This window comes from Herpailurus yagouaroundi, unplaced genomic scaffold (assembly GCF_014898765.1).
Source record: "Herpailurus yagouaroundi ecotype Mexico unplaced genomic scaffold, PumYag 196, whole genome shotgun sequence".
Taxonomy (NCBI): domain Eukaryota; kingdom Metazoa; phylum Chordata; class Mammalia; order Carnivora; family Felidae; genus Herpailurus; species Herpailurus yagouaroundi.
In genome coordinates, this window is record NW_024412427.1 from 33078377 (window position 1) to 33099645 (window position 21269).

The window sequence follows — 21269 nt, forward strand, 5'->3', positions numbered from 1 at the left end:
TTTTCCTTCTCACTTTAACTGGCATCAGGTGAGGAATAGGTTTATGCCAACATTTGGGAACTCTGGGTGAAGAGCAGTGGGAATTCTTTGTATTCTTGTAGCTTTTCTGTAAGTGTTGAAATCACAATAAAAATTGAGGACAAAAATATTCATAGATGTTTGTGTGTGTTGGTGTTTTTAGAAGTAATATTTTAAATGTCATTTTCCAGTTGCTTGTATGTAGAAATGTAGTTGGTTTTTTAATTTTTTTTTTAATTTTTAAATGTATATTTGTTTTTGAGAGAGAGAGGAGGGGAAGGGCAGAGGAGAGGGAGACACAGAATCCGAAGCAGGCATGGGGCTCAAACCCACAAGCCATGAGATCATAACCTGAGCTGAAGTCAGACGCTTAACCAGTTGAGCCATGTAGGCACCCCAAAACGTAGTTGATTTTTGAATTTGACTTCGTATCCAACAACCTTACTAAAATCATTTATTCTGAAAGTTTGTATATTCTGGACTTTATGCCTACATAATCATGTGATCTGTAAGTGGTGACAGTTTTGTTTATTGACTTTCTAATCTTCATGCCTTTTGGTCTTTTTTGCTTTATTGCACTGTCTAGGACCTCTGGTGTGATTGGGTAATGGTAGACATCCTTGTTTCATTCCTAGCCTTAAAGGGAAAACTTGTAATATTTCACCATTAAATAGTGATGTTTGCTGGGGTGCCTGGGTGGATCAGTCAGCTGTGTCTGACTCTTGATTTTGTCTTAGGTCATGATCTCACAGTTTGGGGGATTGAGCCCCTCATTAGGCTCTGCACTACAGTGTGGAGCCTGCTTGGACGGTCTCTCTCTCTCTCTCTCTCTCCCCCTCCCCCTACCCTGCTTGTTCTCTCTCTCTCTCTCTCTCTCTCAAAATAAATAAATTTAAAAAAAAATAAGCAAATACGTTTACTATAGTTTTTTTTTTCTTTTAGATAAGAAATATTGAATAAGTTTTTTTCTGTTTCTTGTTTCTAGTGGGTATTGAATTTTATCAAATGCTTTTCCTCCATGTTGAGATGGTAATGATGTTGTTTGTCTTTCCTTCTGTTATGTGGTTAAAGCAACTTGGCATTAACCATTGGTAATGATATACCAATACCAGGTATTATCATTTTTTAAAAGTCCTTGCTAATTTGATAAGCAAGGAATAATATATCTTTGTTTTAAGGGATAATTTTTAAAATTGGTACTTTGATCCTAATTTTTACTAACCAGTTTTTCCTTAATAAATTTCCTATTCATGTATAAGAGCTTCTTAAAGCTCTTTTTAAAGTAGAAGAGTGCACAGTTACATCTCCTTTCTAAAACCACAGCTCTGTTGGTTATGGAAAAGACTTGGTGGTTGTTTTAGTTAGGGAAGGATGATGAAGATCTGAACTGATCTGTGGCAAAGTGGATTCAAAGTGGAGAAGATAGGAGAGGAACAACTGAAGGGCTGGATAATTGAATATGTTACACGAGGGAGAGAAGATGAGGCTCACTTTTGCACTGTGGACACCTGGGTGACTAATGAGAATTTGGAAATCCAGGAGGGTAAAGGAATACGGAAGAATATGCTGAGTCTGATTTTTGTGCACGTTGAAGTACCTGAAGACATTGAAGTCATCTGCTGTTAGTTAGTAATATGGTCTGATTCTTGCTCAGCAGAAAGGAGAGGGTTTGGAGAGAGAAAATTGGGAATCAAGCCAGAACTGTAAAAGCTTTAGAAGGATTTGGATAAGTAAATGAATTTTAATAGCCCTTGGTTATAAGAGAACCTAGAAAAGCTTGGGGTTCTGAGAGTAGACTTCCTTGAAGGCAGCCATGTCATTTCACAAGTTATTCCCTGATAATAATTGTCCTAATCTAGAATGGTCACTGCAAGATATTAAATTGGTCACAGATAATATGATGAGCCCAGAGAAATGGTGCCCACTATCAAGAAAGGAAATCCCGGGGCCCTCGAGTGTCTCAGTCGGTTAAGTGACTGACTCTTGATTTTGGCTCAGGTCATGGTCTCATGATTTGTGGGATTGAGCCCCATGTCGTGGTTAGCGCAGAACCTGCTTGACATTCTCCCTATCCCTCTCTCTGCCCCTCCCCAGCTCACACATGGTGTGCTCACTCTCTCTCACAAGAAAGAAAGAAAGAGAGAGAGAGAGAGAGAGAGAGAGAGAGAGAGAGAGAAAGAAAGAAAGAAAGAAAGAAAGAAAGAAAGAAAGAAAGAAAGAAAGAAAAAGAAATATTTTAAAATAATAAATGATAGATCAGCCTTCTTTTTTATAGAATCTTGAGCTGTAAAATTTGATCAGAAATAGTTTTAGTAAAATGGAGATCTAATAAGCCATTTAATTTTTTTTAATGTTCGTACTGTCATAGCTGTTTTCTTCATGTGGTGCAAAATAACAAGACAGACCATTTGGTCAAACTCTATCTGCTGTAGGTGTTTCTTACTGTTGGTTTGTGATTTGTCTTTGATGTGTCAGTTTTTGGCTGATGAGTAATTGGCCCGGGTACTGAAAACTTGTTGGAGTCAAGTGCCGTCTTGAGCATTCCATGCGAATGAAGCATTTCATTTCTGCAACCCAGAGAACCCAGCATGTCACTTCATTTCATTTCAGTTGGTAAACTTGTCAATTAGCCGCATTTGAAAAGTGATTTTTGATTAGTGCAATCAGTAAACATGGAATCTTTCCTGTGATTGCCATGCTGATTAGGTAAATTGTCACTTGAGGAGCTATTGGTGAAGCCTTGGTTTATATGGCCTTAGAGCTTTAGAAAAGAGATAAGTTTTTAAAGACCAAAGGAAAAAATTAATTGTCATTTTTCCTCTCTCGCCTATGCCTTTCTGAAGTGCAATTCACTGCTTCAGAATTTTTTTTTCTCCCTCTCAAATGGATCTTCTGTTAGAGCCATACAAATGAATGATAATAAGTTTGTTTTACCTTCTACTTCATTACTTATCAGCCAGGAAATATTTCTGTTTTATGAATACTTAAGGGCTATATATATTTCTCAGAGCCACACGAAGAGATCTGTTTAAAAGTAGCCTTAAAGGTTTTCTTTGATCCTTTTTATTTTTCTTTTATGGGTTGAAAGCAAGAGATGTTTTAATAATTGTGTTAGAATTTTTACGTCATAGGAAATTTGCTTAGATTTTAACAAAAAACTATAGTTTTTGCATGTGCTGAGTTTGCTTATGTAAAAACACTTGTTCTGGAAGTGAGAAATAGTAAAAGCAAAGTAGAGTGGGAAGTACCTGTAATACTAAAAGTGATGGAATAGGGACTTTGGCCATTTGTCTAGGCACTTAGAGTTATATGAGTAGACTATTGAGAGGGTTCCTTCTTCCCAAAGAAAGTATTCATAGCTAATGAACTTTATATTCCAGTTCTACTTACAGATCTTGTTGTGCTTAATCTAACCAGTAGCGTATTTGAACCTAATCAACATGTGTTCTTGATCATGGTGACTTTCCCTCCATTGGTACTGTTTCTAGGAGAAGATATACAAGCTTTTTTTCTGTCTTTATTGGTCATGAAACATTAGGATAAGCATTTCTGAAGGTTTTTGTTAATGTAGATGTATCTTTCTGTTACCTTCACTTGATTTTAAATTTATTAGGGATCCCGTTTGGAAGCTTCTGTTAAGTACCATGCAGAGTTTGTATTCTGTGGAACCAGAATCACAGAATTCAGTCTTCATGGTAAAAAAAAGGGCATGTTTCCAGGGTTAATTACCACTGTGATCCTGGGACATGGACATATGAAGTACAGAGCTATACAAGGATCAAATGAAATTCACTGTATTTCCTTTGACTTTTGTTAAGCTAATTTTCTATATGTGAGACACTTAAAATACTTCTGGAAACATTTAAACTAATTCTCACTAAACTAATTTGTGTGCAATATATGAATAGACCAATGCACTTCAAGTTTAACAAGGTAATGATCAGAGAAAGTGGTGCAAAAGTTGATTTTACTTTCAGTAGATCACTTCCTCATAAATGGTAATGTGTTGAAAGTCATGTATGTTTTGAGGTAAGTGTGTCTTATGTTTTTCCATAGGAATAAACCATACAAATGATGATTGCTGTTTTTGTAAAAATTTCTGGTTTTACCTCTTAGGATTATGATTTTTTTCTGATTGTGTTTGGTCTGTAGTAGTGATTCAGAAGTTATCCTGGGCCTGTAGAGATCCTTTTTGCCCTGTTTTCTGTGGGTTGTGTGGTAAGCCTCGTGAGTTCCCATTCAGGTTTGGAATTTCTAATGACCACTGTGAAAACTCCTCAGCAGTGTTCCTCAATTTGACCATTACTAGTCTGGTTTTAAGAGAAGAAAAGAGACTTAATTGAAATTGACTAGAGATACCACATTTTCATTCAAAATGGGTTTCTGCATGAAAGTAATGGTGGTGAAAGTTTCCTGCTCCTTTGTAAGAGAAGCATCTCTTCTGGGTTTGGCTGCTGGACACTCAGGCTGGCCGAGGAGCAGTAGGCTATGGTTGCACCCCTGCCCTGGCCAAGGGTCGCCTCTCCACGTAGGAAACTTCCTTCAGGTGGCATAGTCAACCTTGTCGAGGCCAGGGGAGTCCAAGGCAGTAGTAGTGGGTTGTTCACACTGGAATCATGTGAACAGCCAGGTCCTCTACTTGTACTTGTTCCATATTCTCCTTTGTGGGGCTTTTAAGCACAATTTTACTTTTCTTTTTCTCCGTTTTTTGGTTTTTTTTTTTAAAGTAAACCTAGACTGTGTTTTTTTGGTTCCTAACCAGAGATGAGCTTTCATTTCTTCTTTCCTTTAAGAAAGTAATTTTGAAAAGCATGTTTCTAGTTTGTGTTTCCATTAAAATGTGAGCCTGAATACATTATGGTAAGCCTTGTTGTCCTTGGGTCTTGGGAGTCTGGAGGAGGTTACTGTCCTCACACAGTGAACTCATTAGACAACTCCTGGAACCAGCTGTTTTAATTAGGTCACACACGGACTCCACTAAAGAAGGGTGGCCAAGGTGACTGTGAGACTGGAGACGGGAATGGAGTGGCAGTTGGTTAACACTGACCTTCTGAGCCACTGAGTGCCTTCCTGACCAGTGTTTGGGGCTGTTCCTTTCAGCTCCTTTACATGCAGAACCAGGAGCCACGTAATTGTTTCTTGGAGTTAGATATTGCCAATTCAGCTTTGTGTTAGGGGAAGAGGTTTGACTCAGAAAACAATAGGAAAGTGGGCAGTCCCTTTATTAGCATCTCTCTGGCCTGTGTTGGGAGAGATGTGTGGGCTACACTTTATAATAGCTAGGTGAGGGCAGGGTTCCTTCCAGTTGCCGTGCTTAGGGGGAAAATTTCAGGATTTCTATTGAAGTTACTATTCTTTCAGTTTGTATTTATGGAAAAGAACCTAAATCTTTACCTTTCTTTTGCACAGTATTTAAAATAAAAAATGTGAAAAATATATACCTTAACATACACATGCACACATACATAGGCAGTGAGAGAGAAATGAGAGTATAATGACCAGGGTTCCTAAAACTATGTTTCATTATCAAAGGAAAAATAATAAAGCAAAACATTTACTGACCCAGTTGATTTTATATCTTTGTACATTTGCATTGTGTATAATTATGCTAATTTATTTGGTTTATATTCAATCTTAGATTTTTTTCAAGAATTTTTAATCACAAAAATATATAGGTAGCTGAATCATGATTACTTCTTAATTGGATTGTGTTTGTTGTTTTTGTTGTTTTGTTTTCTTTTTTTGGTGTTGAGTTGTAGAAGTTCTTTATATATTTTAACCCCTTATTGGATAAATGATTTGCGAATATCACTAGGTTGTCTTTTTTGTTTTGTTGATTGTTTCCTTTGCTGTGCAGAAGCTTTTTATTTTGATGTAGTCCCAATAGTTTTTGTTTTTGTTTTTGTTTCCCTTGCCTCAGGAGTCATATCTAGAAAAAGGTCCTGTGTCCTTTGTCAGAGGAATTACTGCCTGTGTTCTCTTCTAGGGTTTTTATGGTTTTGATTACATCTTAAAATTTTCTGTTAACCCTTCCCTGTTTATTTTCCAGATATGAGGCCCCAGGATTCCTGGCGGGGTCCTCCTCCCCTTTTCCAGCAGCAAAGATTTGACAGGTAATACTAAAGCAGACATGACTTTTAAGTATTTTTCCACATCAACATTTGAGGTTTGGGCTTTCTCCATGGTTTGAAATGTACTTTGTTCCCTCCAAACAGTTTCTGTTGTGTCTGTTCTTTAGACACAGATGGCTAACACGTTGAAGTAAAAGACTCCTGTTTATATACTTTCCTACTTTTCTTGGTCCTTGGTCTTTTATTTTATTGAATGTTTTAAGGTGCCCTGAAAAATGCAACACAGAGAGCTTAAAATTGTATTAGATTTTGGTCAGGCTAAACAAATTTCTTTTTAGAAGGGTTGCGCAGCTTAATGAGGCATAACTAATGGTGTTCCACTTTTATCATTTCTGTGCAGGCAACACAGCATTAGTACAGACCGACCATTGATTCTTGCTACAAACCTCTTGAAGTCCTAATCAGCTTCTTTGGTACAACTTTTTCAGGGCTGACAAGCCTATTGTAGGGCAGTGTCACTGTAGGTCAGTAGTTATTAGTTGCCACTGAAAACAGTTTCTTTAACTACTTAAGACTGAACTGAATTAAACGCAGAAGGGACTCAGAAGAGGATTATGGGATCTGCAGTCTAATAAGTACCGTGGACTAGGAAGAGTGTGACATGGTTTAATAACGAGGGATGTTTGACTTGTGTTCTTTCATTGATAAGTTGTGTGCTCCTAAGTCAGGTGGTCTCTGCACAACAAGACCGCTAGGCATGTTATGAATAATTATAGTAACATCTGTAGGTTAATTTTTTAGAGGGCGTTTTTAAGATCTATCATTTTATGCTGGTTTTGCCAGCATCAGTAAATGCAGAAACCCAATGAAGCCCATACTAAGGCTTTCCTCTTTGCCTTCCCAGTTCTGATCTGTTTTGTTTTTCTCGCCTTTGCCGTTTTAGCATTCTGATGTGTTCATATCTGAAATGAATAAAATGTGTTAGGAACAGGGTTATAAATGATGCTCCCCTTTTAAGAAACCTTTCTTTAGACACTCTCAGACATCATTTCATTATTTTTTTCAAGAAGATAAAAGAAATCATGTTACTCGGTTGCTTTAATAGTATCAACTACTTAGTGCAAGTTGCTTTTTCATTTTCAGATGACTGATACAATGCCTGTATTTATGTTTTGTTCAGTATAAGTGCTCAGAGAACACCATATGCACTACTTCAGCATCCTCAGGATAGGACCATTTTCAAACAAATTAAATGAGTAAGGGGTAAATCTTTCCTAAATTACAAATGACCACATTAGAACTGATCTCATTTTAAATAACCATCCTTCTGCATTAAGTTTGTTGAGTTTGATTTTCAGGCAATTTCTCTACTTCTTTCCCATATTGTTAATAATCACTGACATTTATTGTCTGCCTATCATGTGTCTGCACTGTGTAAATATACCTTTAGAAACATGACTTCATTTATTCCTCCTAGCAACCCTTTGAAGTAGATCTTGCTTGTTTTTACAGATGAGGAAACCTAGGCCCACAAATCTGACAGCTTACCTAAGGTTTCTCTTCTGTAGCATTCTTACTAAGAAACTTTCACTTGAATGAGCAGAGTTCTTCAGAACACTGACTTGAGCATAATGTTATAGTAAAGCCGCCGGGACTTAGAGGAAGTAAAGGGTCTCCTTCCACTTCTGAGGAGGTGCTCATTTTTCATTCCCAGCGGCTCTCCTTCCCTGTGTACACTAAAAGATTCTCTAAGATCATCACCATTGTCCTGATATCCATCGGGTTTTTGTTCTTCTGCTCTAGCCAAGTACTGGTATTATCCTGACTGCCTTTGTGAACCCTGCAGATTAGGAGCAAGTTTTGTGGGGCATTCATTTTTGGTTTAGTTTTAGCCTGAAACTGGAAATCATACCTTAAGCCAAATGTTGAATGTGAGCTTAATAGAAGTCTGTCCTATGTCTTAGACTATGGTCTTTTAAGAAACATACCATTTATTCCTAAAGAAAACAGAGTTTGAATTTGGCATTCCTAAACTTGTGCGTTAGCCTGTTAGCAAATGCAGTGAGTACATCGCTCACTTCTGGAGCACTTGCCAGTCTAACCATTCTGACTTCACAAGATGTAGAGGAGAAGATACACACTAGCAATCACTTTGACTTTGCTGAGATGTCACAACTAGTAAGTAATAGAATTCTTACTGGAACCAGTTTTACTGATCCTTATTAGTTCAGTAGTTGCCTGCCACATGATTTTTAGTGTTTGGTTGAGAGCCCTACTAGAAAAGAAAATGTTGAGTGTACCTTTTTTTATGAAATACATGGTTTCTTGAATTTTTTCTTACTTTGAGATAGTATCTGTAATCCATATGTTCATTTAAAAATGCAATAGGAACACTGCTTCTCCCCTCCACACCGCCGCCCCCCCCCCCCCACACACATGCACACACAGATAAGCCAGTGCTAACTTTGAGTTAATGGTAAACAGAGCATTCGAGTTCTGCCCTGTTGTCTGTAATTCTTGCTAGTGGAAGCCTTCTCTTTTCTGGCCATAATCAAGGTGGCCATTTAATTTTTAACATATGGCCATTAAGTTTAGTTAGTCTTTGAAAATCTTTAAAAATTTCGCCATATATATAAATTAAAAATATCCAAATTGGTAGTAGTTACTTCGCATTGCCAGCTACTTTCCAAAACAGAAATTTGGAAACTTAAGAATATTGTTGCCATAGACAAAAAACTAAGAAAGAGACTTCTAACTATAGAGAACAATCTGGTGGTTACCAGAGGGTACGAGGTAAGGGGGAAAATAGGTGATGGGGATTAAGGAGTGCGCTTGTCCTGATGAGCACAGGGTAATGTATGGAAGTGTTGAATCACTATATTGTATACCTGAAACTAATATAACACTGTATATTAACTATACTGGAATTAAAATATTTTTAAATAAATATTTAAAAAAATAGAACATTGACAGTAATGTTAAAAAAAAAAAAAAAAGTGTTGCCATCCATGATGCCGAATGCCTCAGATAGGTTGCCTCAATAAATAGCTACTAATTTAAAATAGTTGAAATCTGTCAACCTCAATGCTTATGTCCCAGATTTAAATAGAAGGCAAATTATACTTGTAACTATTTACAAATTAATATAATTAATATAGAAATACAGTAAACTTGTGGAAAGTAAAGGATTCTCTGCCAGTAAAAAGGAAAAGAGGGTAATTCCTGTCCCTCTTACTGTTTTTTCTGTTTAATTTCAACTAAATTATTTTTATTAAAAAATTACTGAAAAATGTTTTAAGTAATTATTATGAACAAAGAGAGGACTTTGTGTTTTTAAATTTTGGCTTTGTTTCTAACCTATTTTTAGAACATAAAATAATGTAAAAATGCATTTATAATATATTCCATCCATGCGAGCAGATTTTCCAGAAGCTCAATTGAGTGAGTTTGATCATTGCAGAACTGAAAAAAAAAATTGATTACAGTTAACACAATGTGTGAGTTGCATTTTTGTATGTGGGTTTTGTGTGAATGGCCCAGTTTTGATGAGCCTCCTTGGTTATAGTACAAAACATTAACCCCTCCCTCATGCAGAGACCAGAAGAAACCATTCCTATCTCTGTAGAGCTGTTCTTGCTAAAATATATTTGTATTAATAACAAACCTGAAAAATAATTAAAAGCCTGAATATATGGATATTCTTTCTGAGATACAGATTTTTTTTTATTTAATTTTGATTCACTTACAGCAAATTTTATATTTATTAGAGCTCTGGTTTCACCACTAACTAGAAAACAGTATTGGCTGGCTTCTCTGGAGTTCTTCAGAGTCGTTCTTTGAGCCATCACACAAAAAGAATTATCTTTGGTGTTTAAAAAAAAAAAAAAAAAAAAGCAAGTTCCAAGTGAAGGCAAGGACAGTAGGAGGGTGGAGAAGATGGACTGGGGCTTGAATAGCTGTGAGAAAATTGGACTACCCAGTAAGCCCAGCTCTGAGCTCCCATCCTCGAAGACCTGGGAGGTGAAATTCTTGTGCTGGTATGGTTATCATTAATACGAGTCAGTGCTTTAGCAATTTTAAAGTTTGACTGTAATTTTTCTTAACATCTGTAATGGCCCCAAAGCATGTGGTGTTGAAATATATTGGAGAATTTTGCTTCTGTTTATTCTTTTTAGTGACTGTTCTATAAAATGGAAGTTGAGGAAAATGTCTCAAGGAGAAAGTTGTGTCTTAAATGGTGATTGCCTTTCTTAGAAGGTGTATCTTTGCTACCTTGTTTATGTGACGGTTTTAAATTATGATTTAATACAGCATACCTGTAGCTTTGTATCTGCAAAGTTAAAATAGGCACTTGAAGACAATTAAAAACATTTCTTTTGACTAGTAATCTGGGCCGGCAAACTGGGTTATAATAGCTGTTGAATCTGTGTTCCCATGTAAACTGTACACCAAATGCCAGTCAGCCCATGCCAATTAGTGCTCATGTTGCTAGGTCACCATGGTCAATTGTAAGCTGCATCAATAGAACTTGAAAAGATTTCCTCCTGATCAGACCTTTTGACATATTGAGCAGAATAATGGATGGGAAAAACAGCCAAGTCCCCTACCCTAGATTCAAAATACTGAGCAGTAAGAATTCATTTACAACCTGCAATTAACTAGAAAGAATGGACTCCAAGAACGAGTCTAGACATTTTTAAAAATCAAGCCCATTTTCCTGTCGTGTACATGTTTACACTTCGGATAGCATCTTAAATGTAGCCACCTCGGTGATCTTGAGTCCAAATCTTTGGGTAACCAAACAGAAATTTCACAGTTGAAAATGAGCAAAATATTTTAAGTCCTACCTTTCTGATTCAATGGAGTTTAAGTACCTTTTTAAAAAATGGTGATACTTTATGAAACATGTTAGACTACGTTGAATATGAGGGACATAAATGTCACTCTAATACTGTATGTCTGTCCCATTTGACAAATGGCAAATTAGATCATCCTAAGATTTGGAGATGATGCTGGATAGTTTGAGACAATGGGCTGTATAACAGATATGACTCCTAATGCCAACATGATTCTTCTCCACAGAGGCGTTGGGGCTGAACCTCTGCTGCCATGGAACCGGATGCTCCAAACCCAAAATGCAGCCTTCCAGCCAAACCAGTACCAGATGCTAGCTGGACCCGGCGGGTATCCACCCAGACGTGATGATCGTGGAGGGAGACAGGTGATACAGCGTGGGCCATGGGACAAAAAGCCTGCTGCTCACTTTATACTTAGCATATTTTCTTAAAAACATTTCTGGAAAAGGTCACTGATAGAGTAGCTCAGCTGAACTTGGCTCCCTCATTGTAAAATGTATATAGGGTGATAATCTGCCTTACTAAAATCTGTTACACCATGAAGAATTTTCATCCCCAAGGCTCTTTCAATCATAGCAGTCAGTGGTATTTAGCACAAATAGGGCCAGTTGCCAAAACCTATTTTTTTTTTTTTTTATCATTTAAGGATGTTGTTCTTTAAGTAGAAACTAGATCTCATGATAGATATTAATGTTCTAGAAACTGAAAGTAAGAATCTATCCTTTTAACCTTTTAACCTTATTCATCTTAGAAGTCTCCTATCTTGATTCATCAAATACCCTTTTTCATGGAAAGAAATCTCTCCTTCATCAATACGTTTTTTGTTTTTTATTTTTTGGGTTTTTTTTTACCAAATTTAAATAGCCATACTTGTGCTCGCTTCGGCAGCACATACATTAAATAGCCATACTTGATTCAGTATAATAATTCTTAGACAAATTTATTTGGTATGTGTAAGCTTCACTTTCTTCTCTGTAAAGCATCCGGTTTTAGCATATTTAAGCCAGAGGTCTGTTTGTCTCAGTCTATTTGTCCCCCAGCCATTTGACACCCTGGTCAGTATTTACATGCTCTGCAATCAAATCCTAGCCAGAGAACAGGGTCAGAATGCTGCAATTTAGTGTTTTAGTGTGTGTGGTGTTCATGGAGTTTGGCACCTGCGGTGATGTGAAGTGGTTTTAAAATTGCTTACCTGGTATTGCCAGCAGGTCTTTTGCAGTGCTTTGAATATTAATTTTCATATGCAGGTTCTTGCCATGCATCCCTTTATGTAAGACTGCTCTTTTGACAGCTAAGAAAAAAAAGTTATACTTTTTTGTGTGTGTTCTTATAAGTGTTCACAAGAAAATAATCATTTTAATTATCTTTTGAGAGAATTTTGTTACAATCCATTAAAGTCTGTTCATAGACTTTACTTTGAACACTGTCAGCCCAAGGTGTCTAAAAATCCCATCAATCGTTTGAGACTATTTATGTTAGAGAGTTGATGGGATGATACTAGGCAGTCTAAATAATGAGTATTATTGAAATGGGGACATACTTATAAACTAGAAAAAACCCTGGAGAATCTTCAGTCCAACCACCTCATCTTCTAATTTGGAAACTGAAACCACGTGGTGCCTGCACTTGGGCAACAGAGTTGGGGCCTGACTGCCCTGTCCTTCTGATCATGGTTCATCATGTTTCCCATCTCCTTCAGAGGCCTCCTTGTAAGGGACTCTCTGCTGTTATAGCAGGTAAAATAATTATTCACTTAGAAGATATAAACTAGTTGGTAAGTTTGTAATTCTTTTAGGACCTTTTAGAAATACATTTCTTTTTCTCAGTCTCTCTTTTCATGGAGATACTTTTTATTAAATCACAGGTTTTGAAACACTATTAATTGCAGAAGTTCATTGTTAAAAACAATGTTAATTATGATCCCCACTGTATTTTAGTGAGGTTTATATGACTCATAATTTAAACTACTCCGTGACAACATGCGGGCAGGACAGTCTGTTTCAGAATCCTGGAAGCCTAGAAAGGAATTTTGATGGAATCTTATGTTGTGCAGAAATGTTATTTGCAAGTCTACTAGGATATGTTATGAATGTCACCGGTAATTGTTCATGTAACAATCTAATGTGTTACTTAATACTCTACAATTTATAGCTTAAAAAAAAAAAAATCCCTAAAATAAGTAGTTCATTAGGCCTCAACTCACTTAGCAAGCTCTTGCCTTGGTTAAGCAAAAATGACTTTTCTAGTGTAGTATGTCTAAAGATGATGTAGGCATCTTACTACAGTGTGGCTTGAATTAATGCCAGGGATGGCAGGGAAGATTGAGAACCACAGAACACTTAACTATAGTTCATTTGTGTACATTGTAGGGAATTTCTTCAGTGCCTGTAATGGCTCATTTGGGTAGTTTTCAGCAGTAGCATTTGTGCTGGAGTCCAGCCTTGCAACGAGCTTTGCATAAAACTGGGGGCCCAAAGCACCTATTTATGAGACACCTTCCATATGATATACTTTTAAGACCTATTCAGCTTCTTTATGGTGTGTTTTTCCAGAGCAATGTAAAATTAATTTATTTGCAGAGGTGTTAATCCAGAAAATAAACTCTTGCTTTTGCTTATTTTCAGGGATATCCCAGAGAAGGAAGGAAATACCCTTTGCCACCACCCTCAGGAAGATACAGTTGGAATTAGGCTTTTGTAAAGCTTTCCCAAATCCTTTCATCGTTCTACAATTTTATGCTATTTGTGGAAAGATTTCTTTCTCAAGTAGTAGTTTTTAATAAAACTACAGTACTTTGTGTATTTCTTTTAACTGTGTATATTTCTACTGATCTGATCTCACTGTTTATGTTGCTTTCCAAAGATGTGTGTTGCATAATACAGTGGATCTGAATTTATTATTGCTTGTAAAACACATTTGATGGAATAGGAATACTGGTTTTTCATTACGGTTAAAAATCAAACCAGCTGTGGATTTTAAAACACAGTGTATTCTAGATCATCTGAGATCCATGCTGATTTTTAATGCACAAGAATTAGGTATGAACTCTTGAGTTGGAACCCTCAGCCAACTAGAGTATATATTGTTCAGTATTTCTTTGGAAACATTTCATTAATGTACTTGTCTTATGAAAATTTCTGAACTTTAGTAAAAAAAAAAAAAACCCTCTGGTCTCCTGTGTCTTTATTCTTTTATAGTTTTTAAACATTGAAAATCTTGGCCAAATGTGTTTTTTTTTAAGTCATTTTTTTCAGAAAACTATTTCTATAATTAGATGTCAAAAGAAAACCAATGTAGCAAGAAAACCCAGCCGTCTCCTATATTAATAAGTATGTCAGCTATTGATTTGACTATACCTTCTCTGTGAGAATAAGTTAACGTACATTTTATAAACTTCATGTAGACTTGTACTCCAGTTTTAAGGACTTGTTTTAAATCTTTAAGGTGAAAAGTTTAATTCATAGCTAATTAGTCTGTACTCCTTAGCATGTTTTTTACGTTATAATAGATTTGTTTTCACTCATTTTTTTTCTTGCTACTTAGCACACTGTTATTACTCCTTATATTTATGTTTGCATTTCACACATGGCACTTGCACATGCGTTTTCACTTGTTTGCCAGGACAAATTTACACACACACACACACACATGCGCGCGTGCCCGCTTGCTGCTTTGTTTCCATTTGCCTGTTCTAGCCTAAGATTGTAGAAAAAGGCTTCTCTTTGACCTTCTAACTTAGGACATTTTTGCTTTAATATTTCAGCTAAGGCACACTTGTTACTCTTAGCCTATGTGGAAAAAAGGCCACCTTAACCTTGAATAGGAAGTTATTTTGAAGCTATTGAGTTCTTTGCTGGTGATGGGTGAATAGAGTAGGGTCCTTTATTGTTGAGACAAAGCATCTCTCTGCTGGGCATTAACAACACAACTATTGTATATTAACCTTCACAATACATTAAAGTGATAACACCTTCTGTTCAATGTCTCTATCTTCCAAATACTACAAATGAATAGCCATCTAAATCAAGTATTGCATATTCCAAAGGAGCCCATATAAATGTCTTCCTGTCTGTAGCTTTATAGACACCCCAAACGCACACTTTGACAGAACCTATATTTTCTCAGATCTTTTAGATTTTAATTTTAAGCTATCATGAGCTTGTCTATAAAGTAATTGTTTTTGCTTGGCCTTTCAGTTACGTGTAACTGTTAAGTTTGAAAACGAACGTTTAGAGTATTTTGAAGACATTTAAGCAAAAAAGCCTAATGGAAAAGCTGTGCCTGCCTCCTAGATTCCCTCTTAGAGGTTTGGTGCCCCGCAGCACACCTGCCAGCCAGCTGAACCCTCACTTAACGGGCCTTCTCCGTTCCTTCACCCTTGCTACCTCTTCTCCCTTACTCTTCCTCTCTTTCCCACGTCTGAATCTGCCAGAAAAAATGCATTCTATTCAACAAGTGTAAACGCTTTTTAGAACTTCAAATAGAATATTTATAGCTATAAACATTCCCTCCGCATTCAGGTGTAAAAATAGTTAATGGGCCAGATTTCAATAATTTATTATCTTTAAGACACAGTAATTCAGGGTCTAATATTAAAGATGCTTAAAATCTTGGAACATGAAAACAGTGACTTTATTGTGGCGCTAAGGGCCCTTAATGCGCAGTTGTCTAACCTTTAAAGATCAAATGAGGTGATGCACGTTAAAATACAAAGCCGTCTACAAACTATTAGCCATTTGGCGTTACAAAGGCAAATTGGGTGTAATGAGCGAGAGGTTAATGTTCTTGCCAGGGCGCGGGGCGTCTGGACCGGCGGGGGTGCGGCTGATGGTTCCAAGCTCCGGTGTTCCCCCAGGCGCGTTGGAGATCGGGCGCACCTCCGACAGCGTCGAGGGCCCCGGGGCGCGGCGACGTCACAGCCAGACGGGGATAGAGGCGACGCCCGGGAGCCGCGGACCTGGCGTGGCGGGAACAGATGCGCCGCTTCTCCGAGGCAAGGTCCCCCAGACCCACGGGGCACTGGCGGGCGGGGGAACGCTCGGCCCTCGGCGCACGTGGGGGTCGCGCCTGGCGCCCACCCGCTCCTCTCGGCCCTGGCGGCCCCGCCCGCCGGAGTCCCCCGTCCCGCCACTCTCCGGCCCGCCTCCCCTCCCCCGCAAGCCGCCGTTTCAAGCAGGGCGGGCACGGGAAAGTTCAGACCCCCGACCTGCAGGGTGGCCTGTGTGTCGCGGCCCCCGCCTGGCCCAGAGCGGTTCATTGCAGCAGCAGCAGCAGCAGCAGCCGCCCTCGGTTCCTGGAGGCGGCGCCGAAGCTTCCCCAACCAGCTCGTTTCGCCGTCTCAGCTCAGTGCACGAATGCAAATACCGGACCCGTGAAGAGATGATGGAAATCTTCTTCCAAGGCTGCAGTTTTAAGTTCTAAGTCTGAACATAACCGAAGTGAGCTAAACTTAGAAATCTAAAATTTAGACGTTGTCTGATGAGTCAACACTCCCCATTCCGGACGGCAGAAAGCTGGCTGGTTCCGTCCGGCTAGTCCGGTACCTCTTCCCGACCGCCCCAGAGGATCATGGAGCTGAGATCCCGCCACACTGTTCCTGGCGATCGACTGTCCTACTATTACTGACCAGGAAAAAAGTCAGCCAACAATAAAATGACAACCGCCCGTTCTCGATGGATTTTTCCTCCACGCAGCGTAACGTTAACTGCTTGTGTTGTTTCAAATTTCGTATTTATGGAATGAGGGCCAAAAGAGAACATGGTATGATTTTTGTATTTGAAATGGGAATAGAGCTATTCACTACTGCAAAATAACTCTAAGTTTGCACAACTTAGAGTTAGGCAGTATTAGTGGTTAAACCTTTATTAGAAGTCACTTAAACAATGACTGAAATAGAGGTTACAAGGGATTTTAAAAAATAGTCTTTCATTCAGTTTTGGGTACACATTTTATCCAATTGCAGATAAATATATAAAGCAAAAACAGTGAAACCAAAAAAACTCTCCCAGAAGCTTCCACTACGTCCCAACTTTAAAATAATAAAAGTAATCTTGAAATTACAAAATTATCTCAATACTTACTAGGGAGAGGGAATTCCTGAAGGGATGTGAATGCAATTCCCATCTGCCATTTTCTCTGAATCTTCTCCAGATGTTCACCAGTTTCACTAGCAGTAAAAGGCTATTCCAAAAAAAAATTTTTAATAAAATGTTTCCTAACTCTCTGTCTCATTGGGTTTGGACATGGGAAGTAGCAGCATTTTTAAAAAACTGGACTGAAATAGTTAACATACAGGGGTTTGTCCTCACACGTTAGTGTTACATTAAACAGTTGGGCAACATCATTTATGCTTTGAACAAATGAAATTTGTATTGCCACTACATAATGCATTATTTTATGCACAAACCGATGTCTAACAATGCAGTCCGTGGGTCTTTATGTGATTGTGGTTCACAAATTTATTCCAAAAGTCTTTCTAAATCAGTATTCAATGCAGCCAGCAAAGCAACTCTTTGGAAGGTGCTTGCACTTAGTGAACAGGATTCTCTGATTTGCTTTAAATTGAAAGTAAACAACTGATAGCAGGATGGAGTTTGAACACAACATCTGTGTTGATAAAAGTCTGATTGACTACTTGTTCTGACCATTAGGTTTTAATTCTGAGCAAAGCCTTAAATAGGAGACAACTGGGTTACACCCTCCACGAGTTCCATATACAAAACACCCTTCCTGTGTCCTCTAACACTGCACTGTCACACACCCAGTGGTTCAATTTGCATCCCGACACAGATTACAAAAAAAGTACCTGCAATCCCTGCTGTTCCTTTCCGAAACTTTGATTCTGGGTTTTTGTTTCCGTGTGTCAACTGGAAAAGATAAATTTGTTGTACAACCCCAAAACATTTTTTAAAAATACCACATCTGCAGTTAGCGTTTCTGGAACCAAGTTTTGCTGTGGCCTCTGCTAAACTTTAAGGGGGCTTTGTTCCACTCAGATCCTGCGCGGGCCCTCCCTTTTGGTTGTGAAGACACTTATCCTCCTCTTCAGTTAATGAGTTTCACCTAGTCTGGCCATTTGTGTTGTTATAAAAGATCTGCAAAGCACTAATTGCAAAAGAAGGAAAAAAAGCTCTTGCTTTGCGTTAATCAGAATGTGGAATTCTTTAGCAAAAACATTTTCATGTTTCAAGAACATGAAACATTTCAAAAACATGTTTCAAAAACATTTTAATGTTTCAAGAACCAAACCCTATCCTACTTTCAGGATGTGCACACATAAACTCAGTGCATTTCTGGGTGTAGAACGTCAAGCCATCTGCAGCAGTTAGTTCTGGCAGTGGTTCCCTTACTATTGAGAGCAATGCTGAAAGGAAAAAGATACGCCTACAGCAAATACACTTTCAGAAAATACTGTATAAAGAAGGCTGTTTTTTGTTTTCGATTCAGAGTTCACTTAGTCTAAGAGACTGTTTGCTCTAGAAATAAATTATATCATGGGGGAAAAACTGTCCATGAAGACTTACTTTCTTTGTTACTTGGAGCCTTTAGTCCATAAGCTATTATTGTTAAGTATTGGGCTGTAAAATATATATACATATTGCAAATCTTGTGGACTTTTGGAACATGTTTTCTGGAAGTAAAATTTCAAAATTCTGGTACTACTGTGAGGAAACCAAATCAATATAAACAAACATTTTGAAACTTGGCACATCAAAAATAGTTATGTTAGCTTGGCAAACACTTTAAAAGTTAATTCAATTAATATGCAAAAGCCCAAATTGGGAGAATTTTCTGTAGGTGTGACTGCACCATTTTCATAGTATTATTTTCTGCTCAAATTATTTTTTATGTAAAATGTTTTCAAAAAATTAGTTCTTTTCCAAAAATGCATTCACAGACTTTTGATAAAGGCTGATCCCCTTGTTTCTTCAGTGGTTGCTTTTTCCCCTCTGTCAAAGGGACTGGAGTTTTATGATTACTATTACTTGTTATGTAAAATACAGTTTAAAGAAAGTGCATGTTTAATTTCTAAAACACTTTCCATAGGATTCACTTTGCACATTCAGAAAAAACACCTGAACAATGAAGTGAAATGAAATGTTTCAGCCTCAAACTAATTCTAAAACTTCAAATGTATAGGAGTTTTAGGGTCTTTGGCAACCATTTGTTTATCATTTATAAATCATGCTTTATCCATGTTATAATTTTCATTCATTTTATATAAACTAAAGTCCTTCAGCTTGCTTTTGGTGTTTTTACTCCAATACCAGTTATTTAAATTGTGAGTAAACTGAGCTGCACTGTCATGTGATGCCAAAAAGTGCAAAAAAAAAAAAAAAAAAAGCGCCAAACCAAAATAAAACCTGTACAACTTAGTGAAAAAGAAATGACCACTTGACTTTTACAAAAAAAAATACTTCGGATTCTTTTAAGTTATATTTAAATATCCATTTGAAACATAGGAAATATAATTTGGCATATTAAAGAGTAAATACATTATTTGTACAATAAAACACCAACAAGATCGGTGTGCAACCCCTATTAAGTTCGAGATGTGGGAAGATTGTAAATATTTCTTATTCTTTACATTCTGATTACATTTCAATAAGTCACTTTATTCTCCTTGACATGCTTTGAAATATAGATTAATTGATGTCAATTTTAGCAAATTTGCTTGCTTGTTCTAGTATTCTGGTAAGGTATTCCAATTCAGACAAGCAAATAATTTAAAGAAAATAATTTGTCTATGAAAGGATAGCGTGCATTTATTTTATCAGTTGATCTGTGAGACCAGATTTCACATAAAAAGTAGTTTGCAACCCTTCTTTCTTATAATGAGCTGCAATCTTACGGAAGGAAATATCCTCTTTCAGGGTAATATAGAAACACTAATTCGCCAAATAACGATTAAAACATTCTAAAATCAGCATTAAATTTAAAAAGCTGTTATCAATGCATATAAGCAATGCTTTGATTTTTATTTCATTTCTCTATTACCTAAATGGCAATGATTCCCCTGCAATAATGTTGCTATGTGCATGATCCACCTTGAGCTACAATTTACTTTCAATCAAACATTAATGAAATTGCACTTAAGGGGGAGGCCTTTGAAAATTAATCTCTCAAGTTCCACTCCAAAAAAGCATTCATTGTTAAAGCTGGGTTGGTTTTTAGAGCTACAAACACCAACAACGTTTCCTACTTTTAAAACTCTGAGAGCTTTGGTTAGGAACGTGGTGGATGTAGACACAGCCAGCTTTCGAATAATTTAGGAACTTCTGGAAAGAAGAAATCACCACTTCAGTCTCCTGGCGTGGTATTATTCAATTCCAGGGCCGTCGCGGTCCCCCAACCCCCAGCGGAGAGGTCCGGAGCGTGCCCCTCTCCATGACCTATTCGTTAGTTTTTGATAGTCGCGTACACAAGGGTCCGCTTTGGTGTGTTTTCCCCATCCGTTCTCGAAGTTCCTTGCACAACCTCCGCACCGCAGGCAGGACCCCAACCCGGGGCGCCCGCGCCGTCACCACGTCCTGCCATAGAGCAGGTTGGCGCCGAGCACGCCGCCGCCGTAGTCCCCTGCCGCCGCGTCCAGGGCTGCCAGACCGCCTCCCGGGCCGTGCAGCGCTGGCGGGCTGGGCGACAGCTCTTCGAGCTCGGGCGCCGGCGTCGGGGCCGGCGGCTGCGGTCCGGCCTGGCCGGGTGTCGGAGTGCCGGCACCGTTCTGGCACGGCTTGCCGTCCTTGACCAGCACGGGCACCGCCACGCGGCGCGGGGACGGTGGCGGCGGCGGTGGCGGCCCCAGGCCGCCCTCCTGCTGCAGCTGCTGCGCCGCCTTGTCCTTGGCCTGCCGCTTCATCTTGTAGCGGTGGTTCTGGAACCAGATCTTGACCTGCGTGGGCGTCAGGTGGATCATGCTGGCCAGGTGCTCGCGCTCGGGCGCCGACAGGTACTTCTGCTGCTTGAAGCGCCGCTCCAGCTCGTAGACCTGCGCTTGCGAGAAGAGCACGCGGCGCTTCCTTCGCGGCGCCGCCGCCGCCGCGTGCAACGGCGCCAAGGTCTTGGCTGCGTCGGCGATGCCCGTCAGCGACCCCATGCCGGCCACGTTCACGCCTGCGGATGGCCCCATGAACCTGGAGACTGGGGAGGGAGCCGAGGGCAAGCCCTGTGAGCGCCAGGCCCGCGGGGAGCCCGCTCCCGCCGCCGCCCCGCGCTCTTCACACCGCGCCGGCCGCGACGCCCGCGGGACCCCGGGTGGGTCCCGGCACCCTCCGCGCGCCCAGGGGCCCAGTGCCCCCCCGCCCCCCGCCGGGTCCCACGACACACA

At 39.0% G+C, this 21269-nt stretch overlaps 2 protein-coding genes across 3 annotated transcripts in view; one reads left to right on the forward strand and one right to left on the reverse strand.

The window, feature by feature from the left end:
* The window catches only part of XRN2 (5'-3' exoribonuclease 2), a 77395-nt gene extending 63300 nt beyond the window's left edge, over positions 1-14095 (forward strand). For both annotated transcript variants that reach the window (XM_040447855.1, XM_040447854.1), the window contains 3 exons: positions 6068-6131; positions 11172-11310; positions 13570-14095. In XM_040447855.1, coding sequence (XP_040303789.1) covers positions 6068-6131; positions 11172-11310; positions 13570-13635 — 269 coding nt within the window. In that variant the 3' untranslated portion in view covers positions 13636-14095. The remainder of the gene's footprint in view (positions 1-6067; positions 6132-11171; positions 11311-13569) is intronic.
* A 6370-nt stretch (positions 14096-20465) lies between these two features.
* Positions 20466-21269, reverse strand: part of NKX2-4 (NK2 homeobox 4) — a 5929-nt gene continuing 5125 nt past the window's right edge. Inside the window, exon 2 of the mRNA XM_040446819.1 lies at positions 20466-21211. Coding sequence (XP_040302753.1) covers positions 20466-21211 — 746 coding nt within the window. The remainder of the gene's footprint in view (positions 21212-21269) is intronic.